This window comes from Heloderma suspectum, chromosome 5 (genome assembly GCF_057233095.1).
Source record: "Heloderma suspectum isolate Gila_16-S chromosome 5, 16-S_ref, whole genome shotgun sequence".
Taxonomy (NCBI): domain Eukaryota; kingdom Metazoa; phylum Chordata; class Lepidosauria; order Squamata; family Helodermatidae; genus Heloderma; species Heloderma suspectum.
In genome coordinates this window covers 207,032,685-207,056,172 of record NC_139462.1, presented here as the reverse complement: position 1 = coordinate 207,056,172, position 23,488 = coordinate 207,032,685, and the positions used below count along the sequence as shown (strand labels likewise).

The 23,488-nt window shown below is 40.3% G+C and overlaps 1 protein-coding gene across 1 annotated transcript in view; it reads left to right on the top strand.

Annotated features, from left to right (window-relative positions):
* The window catches only part of KIF5B (kinesin family member 5B), a 58,571-nt gene that overhangs the window by 22,991 nt on the left and 12,092 nt on the right, over nucleotides 1-23,488 (top strand). The window contains exons 9-19 of the mRNA XM_084859183.1: nucleotides 505-609; nucleotides 980-1,125; nucleotides 8,379-8,527; nucleotides 9,146-9,339; nucleotides 11,736-11,804; nucleotides 12,350-12,556; nucleotides 17,239-17,382; nucleotides 19,935-20,123; nucleotides 22,475-22,592; nucleotides 23,103-23,164; nucleotides 23,268-23,377. Of these exons, the coding sequence (XP_084715309.1) occupies nucleotides 505-609; nucleotides 980-1,125; nucleotides 8,379-8,527; nucleotides 9,146-9,339; nucleotides 11,736-11,804; nucleotides 12,350-12,556; nucleotides 17,239-17,382; nucleotides 19,935-20,123; nucleotides 22,475-22,592; nucleotides 23,103-23,164; nucleotides 23,268-23,377 (1,493 nt within the window). The remainder of the gene's footprint in view (nucleotides 1-504; nucleotides 610-979; nucleotides 1,126-8,378; nucleotides 8,528-9,145; nucleotides 9,340-11,735; nucleotides 11,805-12,349; nucleotides 12,557-17,238; nucleotides 17,383-19,934; nucleotides 20,124-22,474; nucleotides 22,593-23,102; nucleotides 23,165-23,267; nucleotides 23,378-23,488) is intronic.

Sequence of the window (23,488 nt, the reverse complement as noted above, 5' to 3'; positions counted from 1 at the left end):
TTCAGAAAAATAGTATGATTTTGAGTTTATCCTTAATGGACATAAAATTCCAAGGATTTGTACCATATGGATTGCATTATGTTAAGTTTGTTTTGATCGTACGAACCGGGTCAGACATTTTCCTGAATTGCTATTTCATTTTGCAGAGATAATGTAATATAAATGAATTTCTCCTAAGTCTCTGGACTTCTTGACTGATTCCCTAGACTTAAAATTGTAACATAGCATATTAACTAGCTAGGCCACTTACATTTCCGTATGCCTTTTTTGCACTCGTATTAGAGTTTTGCTTTCGTAATGACCTGTGGCTACATGTGGTCTCTGCAGGTGTGCTAGTCCTTCACTTCACCTTCAGGAACAGCTTCTAGAGTAGGGGCTAAGCTACTTCAGTGGAAAGGAGGGTAGGAAAGATTGCTGCACGTTATGCATGATAATTTAGATACAGGCCAGAATTCATAAAATAAAAATTGATTGTTTAAGCTTTCTTAAAACTCCCTATTTTAGGTTAGTAAAACAGGAGCAGAAGGTGCTGTACTGGATGAAGCTAAGAACATCAACAAGTCTTTGTCAGCTCTTGGAAATGTCATTTCTGCTTTAGCTGAAAACAGTGTAAGTGTATCCCTTATTTTGAAAACATAATTTGGTGCAAATTATTTAATTACAGTTGTTTCCCCCTCCAACAAGTCATGCTGCCCAGGTTTGGATGGCATAACAAGCAGCACTTGTGTTGGCATTTTGGCTAGTGGTGCCCTGCATGTGTCGCCAATTTAAACAAGCCACTGTGATGTGCAAACTGCGTCTATGTAGAATGTCTTACTTCAAAATACCATACCAAACTAGACATTCAGTGTATCTCAGGTTGAGAATGTATTAAATATCTTCCACTGCCCATAGTTTGACTATGCAAAATACTTACTAAAAGCTTAATTATATTCATATAAGTTTTGTAAACTAAACTTAGGCAAACTTTTTCTTGCAGACATATGTTCCATATCGTGATAGTAAAATGACCAGAATCTTACAAGATTCACTAGGTGGCAACTGTAGAACTACAATTGTCATTTGCTGCTCTCCATCATCTTACAATGAATCTGAAACAAAATCTACACTGTTGTTTGGTCAAAGGTGAGTAACAGGCTTAAGAGCATAGCCATAGGGTACAAGCAAGAGAGATGTAAGTATGTTCCCATGGAAACGAGTGTATCTTGGATTTCCCACGCAGTTCTAATAGGCTGCTGTTCATACTCATGGCCCATATGCATACTCATAAAAACAAACATATCCTTGCCAAATGACCATTTCTCTAACAATGTTTCTTAAAAACTTGTCAATATTTGATTGTAAGTTAAGTTCCTTTTCAATGCATCAGTCATTATAGAGCTCTACAAATGGAGGGATGATGTACCTTTTGGGATTTATTGTTTGAGATTGATGCAGTATTGGCATGCAGAGTAACTGTTGATGCATTTAGTTTTGTCAGCTGAAATATTTTTGCCTCCTTTCTGTTACAACCATACTGTTATCTAATGCACCTAACATTACAGTTTCTTGCTGTGTGACTGCCTTGTGCTGCTTCATCTGCCAGAATCATGTGCAAGATGAATTAAGTGCCTAGATAGGACGTTCTAAAGAAAGTATAGCGGCTCTCTGAAGCTGCATAGAGGTGGCAAAAAAAGAAAAATAGGCTAGAGGTTTGCTTTAATTAAGAAAACTGCAGATCAAAGCTGAAATCCTTGGCACAGATCAAAACTGAATTGCCATGTGAACTGACAAGTCATCCTATATCCAGTTAGCAAGGCTAACTGTGGGGTAGGGAACCAAGTTTGATGATCAGCCTCTGGAGACTGATGAATCCAGATGGATTTCTGAGGTCTCTTGGAGATTTTCCTGCAGGCTTAGCTGATGGTCCTGTCGAGGTCCTGGACACTGCTTGGAATGAGGAGATGACCTGGGCTATCAATATGATGGTTCCCAAACATCCTCGGCCTAGTCATGGAACTGTGTCAGCTCCTTAGTATTCTGAGTTGCTGAGGGTGATCAAACAACTGTGTTAGAGGGCAAATGGCAGAAGACTCATAATGAGCACGATTGAACACAGGTAAAAATCCATTTGTGAGCTTATTCTCTGGTGGTGATGGCGGCAAATAAATCTTACTGCTCTGCCACCATTGCATCTGCACAGCTCAGTCCAGAGGAGCTCTTTCAAGTGGTTAAAGGCCTCTGTAGGCTTTAGAACACAACTTGAACCTTCAAGGGCCCACTGGGAGCCGTTTGCTGGACATTTTATAGATAAAATGACTTGTATTCATGCTGACTTGGATGCCATTGTTTTGACAGAGTCTGAGATGGATGGGGCTAGTGCACCATCTAGTCATGTTATGGATACCTTTTTGCTTATGCAACCTGAGGATGTGGACAAACTGCTTGGAGGACTGAGGCGTTCTTTGCAAAACGTTGGGGCAAAACATCCCAACTTCAAGTATAGCCTGATGAGATCTGAGCTAGCAGTGACTGACAGGAAAGAGATCTTGGGGTTGTGGTGGACAGCTGAATGAAGATGTCAACCCAGTGTGCGGCTGCTGTAAAAGCAAACTCCATGTTAGGCATATTTAGAAAAGGAATTGAGAATAAAACTGCCAATGTCATACTGCCCCTATACAAATCTATGGTGCGGCCACACTTGGAATACCGTGTCCAGTTCTGGTCACCATACCTAAAATAAGACATCATGTTGTTGTTTATTCGGTCAGTCGCTTCCGACTCTTCGTGACTTCATGGACCAGCCCATGCCAGAGCTTCCTGTCGGCCGTCGCCACCCCCAGCTCCCCCAAGGTCAAGTCCGTCACCTCCAGAATATCATCCATCCATCTTGCCCTTGGTCGGCCCCTCTTCCTTTTGCCTTCCACTTTCCCTAGCATCAGCATCTTCTCTAGGGTATCCTGTCTTCTCATTATGTGGCCAAAGTACTTCAGTTTTGCCTTTAATATCATTCCCTCAAGTGAGCAGTCTGGCTTGATTTCCTGGAGTATGGACTGGTTTGATCTTCTTGCAGTCCAAGGCACTCTCAGAATTTTCCTCCAGCACCACAGTTCAAAAGCATCTATCTTCCTTTGCTCAGCCTTCCTTATGGTCCAGCTCTCGCAGCCATAGGTTGCTACGGGGAATACCATTGCTTTAACTATGCGGACCTTTGTTGTCAGTGTGATGTCTCTGCTCTTAACTATTTTATCAAGATTTGTCATTGCTGTCCTCCCAAGAAGTAAACATCTTCTGATTTCCTGGCTGCAGTCAGCATCTGCAGTAATCTTCGCGTCTAGAAAGACAAAGTTTGTCACTGCCTCCACGTTTTCTCCCTCTATTTGCCAGTTATCAATCAAGCTGGTTGCCATAATCTTGGTTTTTTTGAGGTTTAACTGCAACCCAGCTTTTGCACTTTCTTCTTTCACCTTCGTCATAAGGTTCCTCAGCTCCTCCTCGCTTTCAGCCATCAAAGTGGTATCATCTGCATATCGGAGATTGTTAATGTTTCTTCCAGCGATTTTAACTGCAGCCTTGGCTTCATCAAGCCCAACACGTCGCATGATGTGTTCTGCATACAGGTTGAATAGGTAGGGTGAGAGTATACAACCCTGCCGTACTCCTTTCCCAATCTTAAACCAGTCCGTTGTTCCGTGGTCTGTTCTTACCGTTGCTACTTGGTCGTTATACAGATTCCTCAGGAGGCAGACAAGATGACTTGGTATCCCCATCCCACCAAGAACTTGCCACAATTTGTTATGATCCACACAGTCGAAAGCTTTAGAATAGTCAATAAAACAGAAATAGATGTTTTTCTGAAACTCCCTGGCTTTCTCCATTATCCAGTGGATATTGGCAATTTGGTCTCTAGTTCCTCTGCCTTTTCTAAACCCAGCTTGTACAGCTGGCAATTCACGTTCCATGAATTGCTGGAGCCTACCTTGCAAGATCTTGAGCATTACCTTACTGGCATGTGAAATAAGTGCTACTGTTCGATAGTTTGAACATTCTTTGGTGCTTCCCTTTTTTGGTATGGGGATATAAGTTGATTTTTTCCAATCTGTTGGCCATTCTTGTGTTTTCCAAATTTGGTGGCATATGGCATGCATCACCTTGACAGCATCATCTTGCAAGATTTTAAACAGTTCAGCTGGGATACTGTCATCTCCTGCTGCCTTGTTATTAGCAGTGCTTCTTAAGGCCCATTCATCCTCACTCTTCAGGATGTCTGGCTCTAGCTCACTGACCACACCGTCAAATCTATCCCTGATATTATTATCCTTCCTATAAAGATCTTCCGTATATTCTTGCCACCTTTTCTTGATCTCATCTGCTTCTGTTAGGTCCTTGCCATCTTTGTTTTTGATCATACCCATTTTTGCCTGGAATTTACCTCCGAGGTTTCTGATTTTCTGGAAGAGGTCTCTTGTCCATCCTATTCTATTATCTTCTTCCGCTTCCGCGCATTGCTTGTTTAAAAATAATTCCTTATCTCTTCTGGCTTACCTCTGGAATTTTGCATTTAATTGGGCATATCTCCCCTGATCACTGTTGCTTTTTGCTTTCCTTCTTTCTTGGGCTGCTTCCAGTGTCTCAGCAGACAGCCATCTTGCCTTCTTGGTTTTCTTTTTCTTTGGGACGTTTTTTGTTGCCGCCTCCTGGACAATGTTGCGAACTTCTGTCCATAGTTCTTCCGGGACCCTATCTACTAAATCTAGTCCCTCAAATCTATTCTTCACTTCCACTGCATATTCATGAGGAATATTAGTGAGCTCATATCTAACTGATCTGTGGGTCTTCCCTATTCTCTTTAGTCTGATTCTAAATTGTGCAATAAGAAGTTTGTGATGTGAACTACAATCAGCTCCAGGTCTTGTTTGTACCAACTGTATAGATGTCCGCCACCTTTGGCTACAAAGGATGTAGTCAATCTGATTTCGGTGTTGACCATCTGGTGAAGTCCATGTATAAAGTCGTCTCTTAGGTTGTTGGAAGAGAGTGTTTGTTATGCACAGTGAGTTGTCTTGGCAAAATTCTATCAGCCTATGCCTTGCTTCATTTTGTTCTCCCAGACCATGCTTGCCTGTAATTCCAGGTGTCGTTTGACTACCCACCTTAACATTCCAGTCTCCTGTAATGAAAATGATATTTGTTTTGGCGTACTATCCAGTAGGTGCTGCAGATCCTCATAGAACTGATCTACTTCTGCTTCTTCAGCATCTGTGGTTGGGGCATATATTTGGATCACTGTGATGTTAAATGGCTTACCCTGAATTCGAATTGAGATCATTCTGTCATTTTTTGGATTGTATCCAAGCACTGCTTTAGCCATTTTATTATTAATTATGTAGGCTACTCCATTTCTTCTGTGCTCCTCTTGTCCACAGTAGTAGATCTGGTGGTCATTTGATGTGAAGTGGCCCATTCCAGTCCATTTCAGTTCACTGACACCCAAAATGTCTATATTTAATCTTGACATCTCCCCAATAACCACATCCAATTTGCCCTGGCTCATAGATCTTACATTCCAGGTTCCTATGGTGTGTTGATCTTTAGAACATCGGATTCGTTGTTCACCACCAGCACCATTGGCTGCTAGCCGTCCTTTCGGCTTTGAGCTAGCTGCGTCATCACATCTGGGGCTAGTTGAACTTATCCTCTGTTCCTCCCCAGTAGCATTTTGACCATCTTCCGACCTGGGAGTCCCATCTTCCGATGGTATACCGACATATCTCTGGTTTTACTCATCCATTTAGTTTTCATGGCAAGAATACTGGGGTGGGTTGCCGTTTCCTTCCCCAGGGATCATATTTAGTCTGACCTCTCTGCCATGACCTTCCCGTCTTGGGTGTCCCTTCACGGTTTAGCTCATGATGTCATTGAGGTGCTCAAGCTCCAGCACCATGACAAGGTAAAGATCTCCTTCACTGAAGAAGGTAAAGGTGTCCCCAACCAGTCGTGTCCGACTCTAGGGGGTGGTGCTCATCTCCATTTCTAAGCCAAAGAGCCAGCGCTGTCCGAAGACGCTTCCGTGGTCATGTGGCCGGCATGACTGAACACCGAGGTGCACGGAACGCTGTTACCTTTCCCGCTGAAGCGGTACCTATTTATCTACTTGCAATTTCTTGCTTTCGAACTGCTAGGTTGGCAGAAGCTGGGACTGAAGACAGGAGCTCTCTCCATCATGCAGCACTTGGGTCTCGAACTGCTGTCCTGCCAACCTTCCGGTCTGCAGTTCAGCATCTTAACCACTAAGCCACCGTGGCCCCTAACATCATAGAGCTGGAAAAAGTGCTGAAAGGGGCAACTAAAATGATCAAGGGGCTGGAACATCTCCCCTATGAGAGAAGGTTACAACAGGTGGGATTGTTTAGCTTGGAAAAAAGGAGCATAAGGGTAGACATGATAGAGGTCTACACGATTATGCATGGTGTGGAGAATGTGGATAGGGAGACATTTTTCTCCCTCTCTCAAAATACTAAAACCTGAAGTCATTCTATGAATCTGATTGGTGGGAGATTCATGACAGGTAAAAGGAAGGACTTCTTCACACAGCATATAGTTAAACTATGGAATTCACTACCACAGGATGTAGTGATGGTCACCAATTTGGATGACTTTAAATTAAAAGGGGGTTGGACAAATTCCTGGAGGAGAAGGCTATCAATGCCTACTAGTCCTGATGGCGATGTGCTACCTCCAGTACCAGAGGCAGTGAGCCTATGTTCACCAGTTTCTGGGGAACATGGATAGGAGGGTGCTGTTGCGCTCATGCCCTGCTTGTGGGTTACTGGTTGATAGCTGGTTGGCCACTGTGTGAACAGAATGCTGGACTAGATGGACCCTTGGTCTGGCTTTTCTTATATTCTTATGTTCTTATGTCTTCTATTTGGTCTTTAGATCTTTGTCCATCCTGGCTTGTGTAATCAGCCAATGCTGGGCTGGGTACCTAGACCTCCGAGGTGATTAATGCTTCCTTGAAGCATGGTGAGGCCCTTGCTGAAGAAACCAAATCTAGATCCTCTGGTTTCGGATAACAACCTACCACCTGATATCAAATTTGCCATTCTTGGGCAAGAAGACCTCACAACTCCAAGCAGTGTTAGATTATACTGATAACTTAGATCCATTCCAGTCAGGTACCATCGACCATGGTGTCCTTCTGGATTGTTTATCTGGGTTGGGCTTAGGAGGCACAGTTTTAAAGTGGTTCCGGTCCTTTCTGGAGGAGTGGTCTCAGAAAGTGGTGCTGGGGGACTTTTGTTCCACCCCATGGCCTATGGGGTGCCACAACATTCCATTCTGTCCCCCACACTTTTTAACATCTACATGAAACCTCTGTGGGAAGTCTTTAGGAGGTCTGGGCTGAAGTGTCATCAGTATGCAGATGATACTAAGCTCTACCTTTTGTTTCCATCTACACATCTTAGGGAGGCTGTCGAACTCGTGAACCAGTGTCTGGTGGCCATTTTGAGGTGGAAGCTTAATCCAGACAGGGCGGAGGTACTGTGGGTTGGGAAACCAGCTACTCTGGATGGAGGCTTACATTTAGTTTTCGATGGGGTTGCACTTGAGACCGAGTGTGTAGTCTGGGAGTCTTCCTAGACTCTGTGATAACTGGGGAAGCCCAGGAGCTGGGATGTCCAGGAGTCTATTTTACTAGCTTAGGCTGGTACGCCTGCTGTGGCCCCGTCTGTAGGGGATGGAACTTGCCTCAGTTATCCATGCACTAGTGATGTCTACGCTTTACTACTGTAATGTGCTGTATGTAGGGCTGCTTTTGAAGATGCTTCAGAAACTTCAGCTGCAGAATCTGGCTGGCCAGATGAATGTTGCTCGGGGCGGTTTGTTTCGATCATATAACACTTATACTGTGCCAGCTGCATTAGTAGCCAGTGTGTTTCCAAGCCCAATTTAAAGTGTTGGTTTTGACCTTTAAACTGTTTGGGACCAAATTACTTCACCCATACCAGCCAGCCCACACTCTAAGATCAACAAGAGAGGCCCTCCTCATTTTCCCACCTGTGAGAGGAGTTGGGTTGGGGACCGCATGAAAGAGGGCCTTTTCCACAGTGGCCCCACATCTCTGGAATAAGTTGCCATTGGGAGTCTCCCAGACACCATCACTGGAGGATTTTAAGAAGGCCCTGAAAATATACTATTTTCTTTGGCCTTCCCTTGATGTATTTGCTGTTGTCGTTGTTTTTTTTCTTGCTGTTTTTACTGTGTTTTTATTGCTTTTTAAGGCAGAATCAGTTTTTATTATATGTCTTATTGTTGCATGCTACCTTGGGAGGGCGTCTGCTCTGAAAGGTGGCCAAGAAATATTTTATATAATAATTTCTAATCTGCCTTTCTAGAGCCAAGACTATCAAGAACACAGTGTGTGTTAATGTAGAACTAACAGCAGAACAATGGAAGAAAAAGTATGAAAGAGAAAAAGAGAGAAACAAGACACTGCGAAACACCATTCAGTGGCTTGAAAATGAGCTCAATAGATGGCGTAATGGTGAGTTTTGTCACAGATCTTCAATGCCACATTTGCTTTTGGTCTAATATGTAGAATAAAGACATTCTGTGTTGCCATATGGCAAATTAATCTAAAGTTGCAAGTCTGGAAAAATCCCAGGCCTGTGTGTGTATGGGTGTCTAACATGATGCTTGTACCTAGGAATTTAAAGTATTCTTCAAGCCTGTTTCAATGATATTCAAATGAATACTGCAGGTTTTTTTCAGTGTAGCATTGAAACGAAAAGTTCTGCATGTTAGTTAATCTGTTTGAAAACACTATAACAGATCAAGACATTGGATTGGATCTAGGTTAAGTCATACTTGGAGAAGATCCATTTAAATCAATGACTAACTTGTCCCATAAGTATAACTTGAATGTGATTCAAACCATGTAACTTTCAGTTGTAATACACTATAAAAACAACCCTGCGTTATATCAGAGCTCCAGTGTTTAACCCAGTAGATGCTATTTTGTGTGTGGCTAGATCAGACTCACAAATGTGAATAATCATCTTTCAGTGAAATTCTCATGCTAACTTAGCTGGCCTAATATTGAGTGAATTTGTACAGCTATTTTCAGCAAATTGTGATATGATTGGGGATTTTTGTTTTAAAGGAGAGACTGTACCTGTTGATGAACAGTTTGACAAGGAAAAAGCCAATTTGGAAGCATTTGCTGTGGATAAGGATATTACTATTACTAATGATACTCCAACTGCGACTATTGGAGTGATTGGCAATTTTACTGATGCTGAAAGGAGAAAGTGTGAGGAAGAAATAGCTAAATTGTACAAACAGCTAGATGATAAGGTATGCCATTTATTCATTCATTCATGTATGTTCTATACTGCTTGACATCCGAGGATATCCAAGCAGTTTACATTAAAAAACGCACATACGATACAATATAAAAGCCAATGTAAAAACAATATAAAATTATAAATATATTACGAAAGTTAAAACAAGCAGTAAAACGGGGCATGGTCAGTCACAAGTCAGGGAAAGCCTGAGTAAACAAATGTGTCCAAGATGCATTTGAAGCTCACCGCCATTTTAATGTGCTTTAAACCATCTGGTACCGTATTTCCTCAGAATTAAAATGTGTTAGGCTGTACCCCAGTGATGCTGATCGTGATATTATTTCTTTGCTTCCTTTCAAGACTGTAGTCTTTCCAAGGTGGCTTAAAATATAAAACAATAAAATTCAATGTAAGACCATCATACATTTAAACTATTTTAAAATGAGTCCATTAAAATAAAATACAAGAAAATATAATGCAGTTCAAATATGTAACAGCAGCAAGTACAATAAAACCGTTTCAGTTAAAAGCCAGATAAAATAAGTATGTTTTTAAACACCTTTTCTGTTTTGAAGAAGGAAGCCAAGGAGGAAGCCAGCCATTTATCTCTTGGTAGGGAATTCCATAGGGTACTTCAGAAGTAAGCCCCATTGAGTTCAGTGGAACTTACTCTGAGTAGATATGTATAGGATTGCACTGTAAACTGCTCTGGACAAAGAAAAATAGCACCTCATTCCACTGGGAATTAAGTAGAAGGGAAAGAAGCTAATGATCGACAGCAGCGGATTGAAATTAACTGTGTTCTAGCATGAATATTGAATACTAGAATAATAATGAAACTCTAATGCTAAGGAAACCGTGGGTTATATCTAGGCTTAGGGGTTGTTCACACATAATGACAACTCATGAGTTTAAAAATAACAAACCATGGGGTAACGGTTGAGTTGTTTGGCCTCTAAATAAACCAGAGGTCCATGTTCGCACATCATGCGATCGCACCTATGAAGGAGGCGATTGTGGGTTTGCGCTGAAGCAGAAGAGGCAGGTGCAGTTCCCTGACAACCCATTGGTTTTTAAACTGATGGGTTATTGTTACATGTAAACCAGGCCTTGGTCATGGTCATGCTTAGAGTAGACCCACTGAAATGTATGGGACTAAGTCTGCATCCATCCCACTATTATGTTGGCTAATGTCATACAGTGGCTTAATAAATTGAAAAGCATTTTCATAAAAAAGTTTCTTGTCCTCCAATTTTTAAATCTTTTTTATTACATTCTTAGATATAGCTTTATCAGCATACAGTTCCATTTTTCAGTTCTCCAGTGATTTCTAAATGCAAGAATATCCAATCTGTCTAAATCCAGAATGAAAGGATGCCATTTAAAAAAAAACATTTGCTTATCAAATCATGCCTATTACGTACCATGACCATTAGTTTATCCATTCATGCAATTTCTAAAGCCTTTAATAACCCACCCACTAATAGATAGAATTGTTGAATTTTTCCTGAGTTTAGCCAAGACCATTCTGGCTGCTGTTAAAAAATCTATAATCAAGCTTTTGTTCAAAACATCTGAAACATAATTCAACAATATAGTGTTTAATTATGCAGTATAAAACTGTGTAGTTGAAACATCATATTGCATATCAATTCACTCTGTTAGGTAAATTAACTTCCAATAACTTTCTGCTTCGAGGCATCCCCATAATACATGTAATCAGCATCTAACCTCCACATTTCCAACACCCAAATCTATTTGATCTGTAGATCCTATTTTCTTTCTTTTTGTGGCATCATACTGCCTATGATTGTATGCCTCTGTCATTACACCGGCCCTGCTGACAGTCTCCTTAATTTTTTCCTGCCCCATCCCCTTTTCCTTGTATGTTATGTCTCTTTAGAATGTAAACCTCTGGGCAGGGACTATCTTCTTCCTTTTATTGTTGATTTGTAAGCCATTCTGGGAGCCTTTTTTAATTGATGAGTGGGATAAAAATACTTAAAATAAAATAAAATAATTGTTAAAATTTATACTTGAGCTTATTTCAAGGAGGTACTAACCAAAAAAGGGTGCTTTTACATTATAAATTTCCGGCCACACACTATCTACATTAACCATCCAGATTTTTCTAATATGGATTGCTATCCTTCAGGCAGTGTATCGTTGGTTTGAGCATGCAGTCCGGAAGTTCAACAGAATCTAAAGAGCACCTCCTTGCAATATTGTAAAGTGCCTTCATTTTCAAAATGGGGTTGTTCCTTGGCATGAGGACAGAACTAGTTGCAAGTTTTTTTTAGATTATAACCATTTTCTCTAAATTTGAGGCAGGGTCAACACTTTTAATCAACTCTGACAATTTTTTTATGAACTCTAGAGTGTGGGCTTCTTTCTTTTTTAATTCAGGATGAAGAAATCAATCAGCAGAGTCAACTGGTAGAAAAGCTAAAAACGCAAATGTTGGATCAGGAAGAGGTGAGCTTTACCATTTTATCTTTTGGTTACTGTGTACAGAGCAAATGATGTACAGTAATGACATTAAATGAAAATATTTGCACAGGTTAGTGTTGGTGTTAAGAATATGGCTGCTGATATCATTACTGAAGTATGGGAAATGTAACTCACGCTATTAGTACTTCACAGCATGTAAACACTTTAGAAGGATGTTGCATATTATTCAAATTAGGCCACGAATTTCAAAAGAGTTGCTATTAATTTATCTGTGTAGTGGCTTCAGGAACACCACTGATAGCAGATCTCTAGAAATTCTAGAGCCTCCCAGGATTTAAAATAGTGGCCAGTGTCATTACAGAATCTTGCCATAGAATGACTAGTTACGATATGACCAAACATAGACTTTTTGGGAAATGGTTAGCTATTCTACAAACAAAAAAGGATAGTTGGCAGTAGGACAGTTGGCAGTTAATTGCATTGAGATTTCTGAAATGGACGAAGTGACTTTTACAGTTTAGGAAATAACTGTTTTAAATACATACAATTGACATAATTTCTGTGTGTAGCTTCTAGCATCTACCAGGCGGGACCAAGACAACATGCAAGCTGAACTGAATCGTCTTCAAGCTGAAAATGATGCCTCTAAAGAGGAGGTAAAAGAAGTGCTCCAAGCCCTTGAGGAGCTTGCTGTCAACTATGATCAAAAGTCACAGGAAGTAGAAGACAAGGCAAAGGAATATGAGCTGCTTAGTGATGAACTGAATCAGAAATCGGTAAGAAACAAGGAGAAGGAACTGATAAGTGTCTGTAACATAACTCTTTTGTTGACAGGTGACATGGTTGAATTACTATTAATCAACTTAAAATCTCTTCAAAATTGTGTTTTTGAAAGTAGACTAGCCTCCATTTGTACAAATCTGTATGCACATCCATGTGCCATTATTTTGTTGGATAAAAACATAGCCACAAAGATATAAAATTGTGTGCTGTCCTTATATTTTAGTTGCGTTAAAACTCTTCGTACATTTTAGCAGTTGAAAGTCTTTGGGTTTGAGCCAATTTAATCATGTATTCTCATCCTTTCATGTGAAGTATCTTAAACATGGTGTGTGCTGTTGTGCCTCCCATTTGAGGCAACAGTGGTGCTGTGCTGGCAATTAACTGGGAATTGAAGATACTGTTGGCACCTTATTTAATTCTTATTTTGCTGTCTTGTGCTTTGTTTTGAAATGCACAGAATCCGTAAGGATAAGGCAGTTAATCGGTTCTCAAAACTGCTAGTTAGGAAATCCCTTTGATGTCAGTCTGAGGAGAAGAGGATTGAGTATGGGTACAGACCATTAATAGTTAATACAGCAATCCATTTCCAAAATTTGATTGTGAATATATGGGGTAGGATCCAGGATTTGCCTTCTGGGAGAGGAAGGGTCTGCTTGCGGAAGGTCCCTCTGCCCAATTTTTGGGGATCACCCTACCCTACAGCTCACCCCATTCAGCAGAGTCTCCTAATTAATTGACCTGGTTCTCATGATCACAGTGGCCCACTATGGCTTGTTTAAGCCATGGTGAGCTGCGGTGCGTGCGGGGTGGTCTTTGAATATTCAAGCTGCGGCTTGTTGTGTCATCTGAATCTGGGTGGTGGGAGTTGTGCTAGGGTTAAACAACCCTCACGTAACCCTAGAATAGGCCATGTTTAATGCTTGCACAACCCCCACTTCCTTGGCTTGGATGACACAACAAATATTCAAAAGGGTCACCCACACATACCACAGCCCACAGTGGCTTAAATAACCTACAGTGGCTTCCTTGATTGTGTGAACTGGCCTTCTGTGTAGCATTTTTAGGGGGCTGGAGAGGCTGCCATGAGAAGGAGGGGGCAGGGAATTTCACTTCAACCACCACAGGTGATCCAGCTTAAATCTGGATCTAGCCCATTGTCCTTTTTTCCATTTAATATAGTGTTGTGCTTCCAGGAAGGAATCAGGGTACAGAATACAGAATATATATTTTGTAAGAACTGAAATTGTGTGCTGCTGTATGTAGAAATAACTAGGTTTCTCAATTAGTTAATAGAAATTTTGGAGAATATTTAAAAAGCTGTTGGATATTTGTAGTCTACTATAGGTAGCATAACTAAACATAGGTCATTGCAAAACTGTGCTCTGCTATGGTGAATTTTACTCTGTCTTGAACTGTTGTGGCAGAAAATAAGTACTTGTTTTAGAGATTTGCTTCTAATTTCCTTCCTACTAGTAGCATTGTAATTAAAGCCAGGCTAGAAGATCTTTATTTAACCTGGAAGTCTGCATTTGCCAGCCATGAGGCTTTCAAACAGACAAATTAGTTAGAGTAAGTTGAAGTATTAATTACACAATACAGGATTTATTTATTTGTTTCATTTTGATACCACCCAGTAGCCTCGGCTCTGTGGGCGGTTCACAAAAATAAAACCACAAAAATAAAACAATATACAATATAACATATAATAGATTAAAACTACAGAATAAAAATAGTGTTGGCTATCTGCTATTTCTTGAAAAGTATTAAGTTCAGCCTTGGATAATAAGCTATATGCCTCTCTTACCTTGCATTCATGAATGCAAGCTTGTGTAACTGCTCGACTACATTTCAAGGTTTGAGTCATCCTATTTTGAGATATCTCTATGGATCTCAGAGGTCTCCATGTGCAACTTCCCAGAGGGTTCCACGTAATTATGGGTTGCACCATGGACTTGTTCTGTCTTGTCTGATTCTCGCTGGCACATCAAGAAGCCTAGCAGTGCAGCACTCCATAGCTTCTGCTTGGTGGAAAAAAGAGATGGGAGTTTAGGATTCTTCATCCAGAGCATATAGTGCTTAACAGAACCTGCCATTCTTAAAACATTAAATTCCACCTTCAAACAGGAGGCTGTTGTGTGTGTTTTTTAAGGACCGAACCATCATGAAAGTTAAAATACAATATATTTGAGGTCCTTAAAACTTTCCATTCCTCAGCATCACTTTCCATCACATTTTCAACCCTCAAGTTGCATAAAACAAATCTACATGCTCATAGGCTTTGAGAAAATGTCAATGATCAGTTGCAGTTTCTACTCTTCAAGGAAGGATGGTGGCAGGGCTGCCCATACCTTGTTTGTGGCAGCATTGACGAGGAGGCTGAAAATGCAGAGGGGGGGAGGCAGTGTTCCAGCAATTGGCACCACTTATAAATATTTCTCTGCACATCCAAGATGGCCACAACTGCTTTCCTCCTCACTAACAATGTAGACATTGTTGGATTCATCTCCTAGCAACTTGAAGGAAAGGGCCTTCAACGGAGATTATTTTATTAACATATGCTGCCGCATTTTAGACTACTGGTTTCTTACTGATTTTGTCTTTTTGAACTGTGTGTTAATGGGCTTATTGATTGTAGGTATGTTTAATGGGATTTGCCTTGAAATGTTGATACTTGTAATGGTTTTTATATTGTGCTATATTACTGGAATTTTGGTTTTTATGGTACTTTTTGGCCTGTAAGTAGTCTTGAGAGGACCATGTCTTGAAAGGTGGCCTAACAAACCTTAAAATGAAAACAAATTGTCCACTCCAGCCTAGAGCCAGATTACACACTACATTGACGTTGTGCATTTGAAGTCCCAGATAATTTTCTTAAAAAGCAGTGGCAGGGCCCCCATGATTTGAATTGGGCAGGTCTAATCCTCCCTTCCCTTGCCCTGCAGAGAGCCCAAATACAGATTGTGCCCCCCCCACCGATTTCTCATCTAGAAAGGAAAAATGGAGTGTTAGTAAATAAGCCTGTTACCTTGACATCCTCAGAGTTAGCTTATATCTTACCTTCAGTGAACAGTGTCAGTCTAAGAACGTAACAATGGTCCATTTTGAATGAGTGTAATACTAAATCTTATCAGCTGCTACTTAATAGTTCAGCAGCATTTCACATCCATTTTTAAGAAACCATTCCATCTATTTTAATTTTGTCCTTCTGTCACTTTTTGTAGCATTTCCTAATAGTCACCTATCTGATATTCATTGTATTTAGTCAATTTTTTTGAAATTTAATTTAGTTTATTTCAAATGCCATTAGGGTTTCATTTTTGTGCAACTGATTTAGCAAGGTTGCTAATGCTCAGCCAAACCATTTTCTCTCAAGAGACCTGCAAGTAACTAACCTAGTCTTGTAGGCTTTGCTTTTTCCATGGAAAAACCTACCATCTTTTTTGGTGGATTAATGCATATATGGACGACAAAAACCTAAGAAGTAATATGGATGTTGCTCATTCATTAGGGTACCTGAAATTGATATTTATTGTGTGGTGGAACCAAATGCTGAAGGTAAAAAGCATTTTGTGTGTGTGGAGGTGGGGGGGGATAGGGTGTACATATTGGAGCCATGTGTGTACGACTTTATTTCAATGTTTATCTCCTGCTTTCTAGGACAAGATCAAACTCAAGGTGTTTTTGTGTTGAATATGGGTCTCTATTAAAAAATTCATATAACTAGATACATTTCTCTAGCAGAAATCTATATACTTTACACTGAGTCATTGGCGCTCACTCATAGCAGCAGGTTGTGCATGCTGGCTTGACAATCGGTGTTTGATCCCTGAATAAGGCTCTAAACAGTTAGCAGGTCTTTCCTTTTTTGTATAAATGGAAAATTATCTTTAAAATTACAAGAGGTAATTACTCTGAAGTGAGAGGATTTATTAATGTAGCAGTTTTCTATAGTGGAAGGAAAACATTATGGGCAGTATTCTGCACCTCTGCAGGTTCTCTTGTGCAAGCAGAACTGACCTCTTGCACAACAGGGATTAGCAGTTCCAAAAATAACACTGGAAACTAGCACCACACTAGTTTCCGGAACTCCTTCTGGGAGTTCCACTGACTTACCCTGTTCCAGAAAGTAGTGTTGCCACTTGTTTCTGGACGTTTCTGAAGCGACGATTTCTTGTTGCACTAGCAGTTGGGCAGAATAGAATACTGCCCTATAGCCCAGTATTCAACAGTGATTGGCTGTGAAGTGCTAAGAGATGGCCTTCACTTCTTGTTGATTCATATTAATTCATCTTCCTTTTGGAAGTTTCTGCAGTCTTGGTTTTTGTTGTTCCCTTTACTCAGCCTCCCAATCTTACATTAACCTATGCCTCATCTGTTGCTCCTTGCTTATCTTACCTACTGTATTGCCTCTTCTTTGGGGGTTCTTATTCCTCTTCTTCTCTAGGCTACATTGTGGAAAGCATGTATTTGTAAAAACAAAACTACACCTTTGAGTTAAGCACATGCATACTTCAGCAAACAAGGGATAGCAACTTTAATAACAGTTCTGGTTCTTGGGATTCTGTTACATACTTTGGTTGTCCCTGGCTGCTGAAAATATTGGTTGGGTAGCCATATATATTCATATTGTTAGCACTATATATTTTTTATTTGATGCATCTTTCTCTTGCTTCAGGTAACATTAGCTAGTATAGATGCAGAACTTCAGAAACTTAAAGAAATGACCAATCACCAGAAAAAAAGGGCAACTGAAATGATGGCATCTCTATTAAAAGATCTTGCAGAAATAGGAATTGCTGTGGGAAATAATGATGTGAAGGTAAGTGTTAGCTGAACTATATCATGAAACATTAAAATAGTAAATTCTCATGAGGTCTTGTTTCTTTGTTTCCCCCGTCTCTTTTCCTCCCCGTACCCTGGCATTAACAATGCTCAGAGTTTCCCTGTGTATGTGTATTCAACATGATGGATAAAAAACTTTGATTTAAATCTGATTTTTTGATTTTTGAAAAAATCATAAATAAATACTCAGTTTCTCTTATTTTAAAAAATAACAGTTATAATTAAGTCTCACCATGGACATGGCAAACTTACACTTAGGGAGCAATCCTATGCATATTTAGACAGAAAAAAGGCCTACAACTCCCAGCATGCCCCAGCTAGCCATGTCCAAGCCGTGGCTGGTTGGGGCATCCTGGAAGTTGTAGGACTTTTTTCTGTCAAAACATGCACCCTTAGTCTCATAAAAAAATGAATTAATAGCTCTGTCGTACTTAGACATAGTACCCACTTACACAAGTGTCACATGTTGGTAGGTAATCCATTCGGTATTTGTTTTAGTTTTCCATCACACTAAACTGGCTCTGTCCAGATTACCAGTTCTTGGTTCCTGAAAGTTCTTAGCTTTCGGCTTCTGTTTCTCTGACTAAAGTCAAATGTGCAAAGACACAGGCTAGATAGAATTTTTTCATGCTTATGTGGTGGTGGATCTGGGCCAAGCTAGCCAGAGGAGTTTGTTAAGACAGACAAAATTGCACAGTGGATAAGAATTGTTTTTTTAAACAATAAGAAAAATTGTTTTTTAGTAATTTAGTTTTGATTTTTTTTTAAATGTAAATGCCAAGTCTCTCAAATAGTAACTAGTTTAATATTAAATCTGGAAGTATACCTGGATACGGTTAATCTCTAAACTGAATCAACACCCCCCTCCAATATATAGGGCCTGTTCGCATGTAATGTCAGCAAATGATAGGTTAATTAACCCACTGTTTGCCACACTGTGCCGGGCACATGCCTCCACCATTTTGCATATGCAACCACAGATCAATCAGAGGTTGGTCCGTGTCATCTGAACCCAGACACTATAGGTTAATTGTGGATTAAACAATCCACACTTAACCTAAGAAGTAATTGTAGGTTTACTGTGGGTTGTTTAACCCACGATTAACCTATAGTGCCTGGGTTCAGACAAAATGCAGCAACCTCCATTTGGCTTGATTAGAGGTTGCATATGCAAAATGGCAGCAGCACACACTGCAGTTACATGAGAACCAGGTCATAGAGTTAAAGGAGGCTTCTCTGTCCAAATGAAGAACCAATGTGCTCATTTCTCAAATGTGATTATTTACACTCTACCCAAACATAGGCAGGCATTTCATTTGTATCTGATGAAAATAAACTGTTCTAGTCTGCCCAGTAACTATCAAACTTTGCTTCAACCTATCAATCATGAGCATTACATTTTTGTTTCCTACTTAGTTCTTGTGAGGGCAAGGCTGGGCCAAGTCAGAGTGAAGCACAATGGAGCAACAATGGAAAGAAAAAAGACAAAATTGTCCAGTGTGCAACTGCCTGTATTCCCATACTTAAGCAGCATTCCTATAACCTGTTGCCTGGGAGTAAGCCCCATTAAACTCAGTGGAGCTTATTTCTGCTCAGACATGTATAGGATGGCGTTGCTAACCTCAAACTGTCATGCACGTTAGTCAAAAGACCTGATATCAAAAATGCCGAAGACATTCCCTCTGTACATAAAAAAGGAAAGCATGCAAAATATAGACAATGAGATAAAGAGATGCAAAGCTTGCTTGTAAGAATGAAACTAAATATTTTTGAATTGTAAATTATAATGGTTTAGTGGTCAGATTTGCACCATTGTTCAGGAAATATATGAAAAGGTTTCAGTAGCTAACTTGACTTAAATCAGTGATTTAAATTAATGTTTTTCCTGCTGCTTTAAATCAATAGACCCTGATGGTGAATATTAATTAATAGAATATGTCATTTATAATTATACTACAAAAGCATGAGGTGTGGCTGTTACTGGCTTCTCTTCCCCAAAATTCTGCTGTGCTTAATTTACAGGAAATATTTGGGGGATGATTTTGGAAGTATTGGAGTGCTTATTTAACCATTGGTGGTGAACAGCAGCACATCCTTAAAAAAAACTCTTTAAAAATGTTGTTTGCTACTTCCTGTAGTGGAAGCAGCAAAACATTTCTGGGAGGCTATTTTTCCACCCACCACAAAAAATACCTGTGAAATAATGTGATAATAGCATCTTTTGGAGGGGCCTTTTTGAGGAGAAAATGGCAGGTGGTGACCACCCGTAATTGGAAAGTAAACTCCCCTGAATTTTTTTAAAAAATCAAAGTGCACCTCCCCCACAAATCTGTCACGTGCAAATTGGATGGCAAATTTGGGGGAGAAAGGTCATCATTTTGACGCAATCCTAATATAAAGTAGGTCTCCATACAAACAAGTCATCTGGTAGGCACACTGGTAGGATGGAAATACCTTGAACTGTGAATGTGTTGCAGATCATTTGCGAACATTTCAAATGTTTGGAACTAAATAATTCTTCCCTCTCAGCAACCAGAAGGAACTGGCATGATAGATGAGGAATTCACAGTTGCAAGACTTTACATCAGTAAAATGAAATCTGAAGTGAAAACTATGGTAAAACGATGCAAGCAGTTAGAAAGTACGCAAACAGAAAGCAATAAGAAAATGGAAGAAAATGAAAAAGAGCTGGCAGCCTGTCAGCTTCTTATCTCACAGGTAAATGTGGTTTGGCTCTGTCAATTAAGTCATTTCTGCCTCTCGATTCCAGGGTTAGCAGTTTGTTTTATGATACATAAGTAACTGTAAATTTAAGATTATTAATAGAAGTGGGACCTGCAATCAAATGTTACCATGTGGAGTGCTGCTATTCAGGATTCTAGCCACTCCGTTCCATTCTCCCCTCTCCAGTTTTCTGTCCCACACTGCCAACAGCAATTCGTTGCCACCGAGCATGCCTAGTCTGTATTGAGCTCTGTTGGGGTCCCCCTTAGGGTTTTTTCTAAATATTTTGTAAACCTCTGCAAACTTTGGGGTTCCTCCAAGTCTACTTTTACTTTTCTCTTGTGCATGGAGTAGTGCCATCTTGGCTACATAAGCAACGGCACTCAAAGCCTAAATGTCAGAAAAGAAGGAAATTATTTTACTTAACTAATGGGTTGATTTAGAAAATAATTTTTTTTTCAAAATACTGTAGAATTTTGGCTTAGTGGGGAATGAGCAAGCATGCTTGTGCATCCTGCTCAGTCAGTCCTGCCTGACTGTTCCCGTCATCAGGGGTGGCTTGATAAATCAGGAAGCCTCTGTTGTGGTTTTTTAGTGTTACATCTGAACCAGCATGCTCCTCTCCTCTCTTGCTAGAATCATAAGCCAAGGGTGTCTCTACATGAGTGATTTATTGCACGCTTGTGATTATTCACTCATGGAAGTTTGTGGGTCCTTTACACCTCCAGGACATGTCCTGCGTATTTCCCCCATTATCCCACTTTCAAAAAGATCAGAGATAAGCTAGTAATACAAGTTAATGGCGCCATAGCAGTGTGTAATGCTGGCATAGCGCTATGGACTTGCCGAGGAAGGACTTTCCTCCATTCAGACCGTGTGTCTGCCAAGTAAATGCTTGAGCACATTTTTCAATCACAAACCAATTGGAGGGAAAAGAGGGTAAAATGCCCCCCTGCAGCGAAGGGAGACAGGTATGATCTGCCACCCCACCAAGCTCAGAATCAGCATTGTCTGTTGATTCAGTGCACCCCGTTAAGTTCAGTGGGGCTTATTCCCAAGTAAGTGTGCCAAGGGTAGCAGACCTACAGTGTGATCTTATGTCTACTCAGAAGTAAGTCCCATTGAGTTTATTGGGGCTTACTCCCAAGTAAGTGTGCCTAGGACTGCAGACATACCACACAATCTTATGTCTACTTGGAAGTAAGTCATAGCTTTCCTGGGAGCTGCAAGGAAACAGTGCAGCACAAGTTAAGCTACGAAAAGAAGACCCCCCCCCCCCCCCGCTGCCTTGCACTCATGCCAGGGAGGGAGGCGCTCCCTCAATTCAAACCACATGTCTGCCATGTAAAGGAGCCCATCCTAATCCCACAAAGAAACCGAAAGCAGAAAGCCCCAGTAAGGATGCGGGGGGGTGGCGGTGGTTGCTTAACGTAAAGATACCCCAAGAACAAATCCTGGTTTATCATTTTGGGTTGTTAAGAGAACAAATCAGGGATCCGAGTTTGGTTGTAACAGTGAACCAGCCACAGTCAGAGGCTTCCAGATTAGTTTAGCTGCTCCCGCTTGCAGGATGAGCCAGGCAGGAGTGATTGAACAGAGTGTAGCAGCACACTTACTTTTTCCCTATAAGTTATTGTTCTGCCTGAATTGGTCCAGAAAATATTAGAATTAAGTTGTTTGGACATAAACAATTCACTTTGCTTTAAAATGATATTTTCCAGTGGGGTTGGGATTATAGCTATTGATGTGTGTAAAGTAAATTTATATGGAACATGTTCCTCAATGGCTGGCTGACTTAACAGGGTCTAGATTTCCATCGGGGCTGCAAAGGTTTGCTGCTGTAGAGAGTCTGTTATGATTAATATGCAAAGGCAACAACTGTACAGGCTACTCCTATCACTGGCAAAAAAAACACTAGTTCTTCTGAACTTCAAAAAGCTGGTCAATGATGTCAAGTAACAGATTTCCATATTCTGGGCCTAGGTTTCTCAAGCGTGACTGTGAGTTAAGTTTTTGTTATGTCAGCCCCATAGTGTATCATTAGGTTCTCTTAAAGAACACTTACTCTTACAGCTTTTATGTTGGAGCAAGCTAGTTGTACTTTAAATGTTGAGGAAGAGAGAGACTAATAACATTTCATTATTCTGGAGGAGTAATTCACTGTAAACGATTTTGCCTTGTGTACCGTAGATAGAATAAGTATGCTTTCTAGAGCTACGTAGTGTGTGATGAATTGTAGATGAATACAGTAGAATGTATCCCTGCAGATACTTCCCCCGACACGCATTTTGTTGTATTTGTTTATATATAACATTGTGATATCAATCCTGTTTTCATCCTGGAAGCATGAAGCCAAGATCAAGTCACTTACAGAGTATCTTCAGAATGTGGAACAGAAGAAAAGACAGCTTGAAGAGTCTGTGGATTCCCTTAATGATGAGCTAGTTGAGCTTCGAGCACAAAGTATGAGTTACTTTACGTTTATGCTTTGTGTAGTGGCTAAGAGCATGAATTATGAGCTGGGAAGTCCCAGGTTCAATGTCATGACAGCCAAGAATGCATGGCCTCTGGCATACTATCATCTGCCTTGGGTCTCTGTAATCTGGGTATGATAGTATATTTCATAGTATGGGTGTAAGGATTGCTAAATTGCTTTGATATGTATTTGATAGGCTCACTTTATGTATTCTGTTTATACTACTTTTATACCGCTTAATATCCTAAGATCTCTAAGCAGTTCACAATACCTATCCATCCATATATATATACACACACACCCTTGTGAGCATCTGGCTAGCCACGGTTTGAAACAGGATACTCAAGACGGGGTACTGGCCTGATCTTGTAGGGCTTTTATATTATTTTTGTAAGGTGCATAATATTTTTGGAATGGCATGCCATGATCTTTCAGCAGATTGTGAGTTCAAAGAACTTGTATGTGTCCAGTATCTGAAAGCGCTTTTTTCTCATTAGAAAAAGTTCATGAAATGGAGAAGGAGCATTTAAACAAGGTTCAAACTGCAAATGAAGTCAAGGCAAGTGAATTTTTAGTGTGCTCTAAATATTCAAATTGAGCTTCTTCAAAAATGTAATTTCTATAATAATGATGTGAAATAACCAGAGCATTTGGTTCTTTAGCAAGCTGTTGAGCAGCAGATTCAAAGTCACCGTGAAACTCATCAGAAGCAGATTAGCAGCCTGAGAGATGAGGTTGAGTCAAAGGAGAAACTAATTACTGAACTACAAGAGTAAGTTTTGCACCTTTCTGTATGTCTTTATGGGAGGGTGGAGAATAGCTTTTTAAACTTAAGGCTGCAATCCAGTACCTAGTTACCTTGGACTAAGCACGATTGAAATCA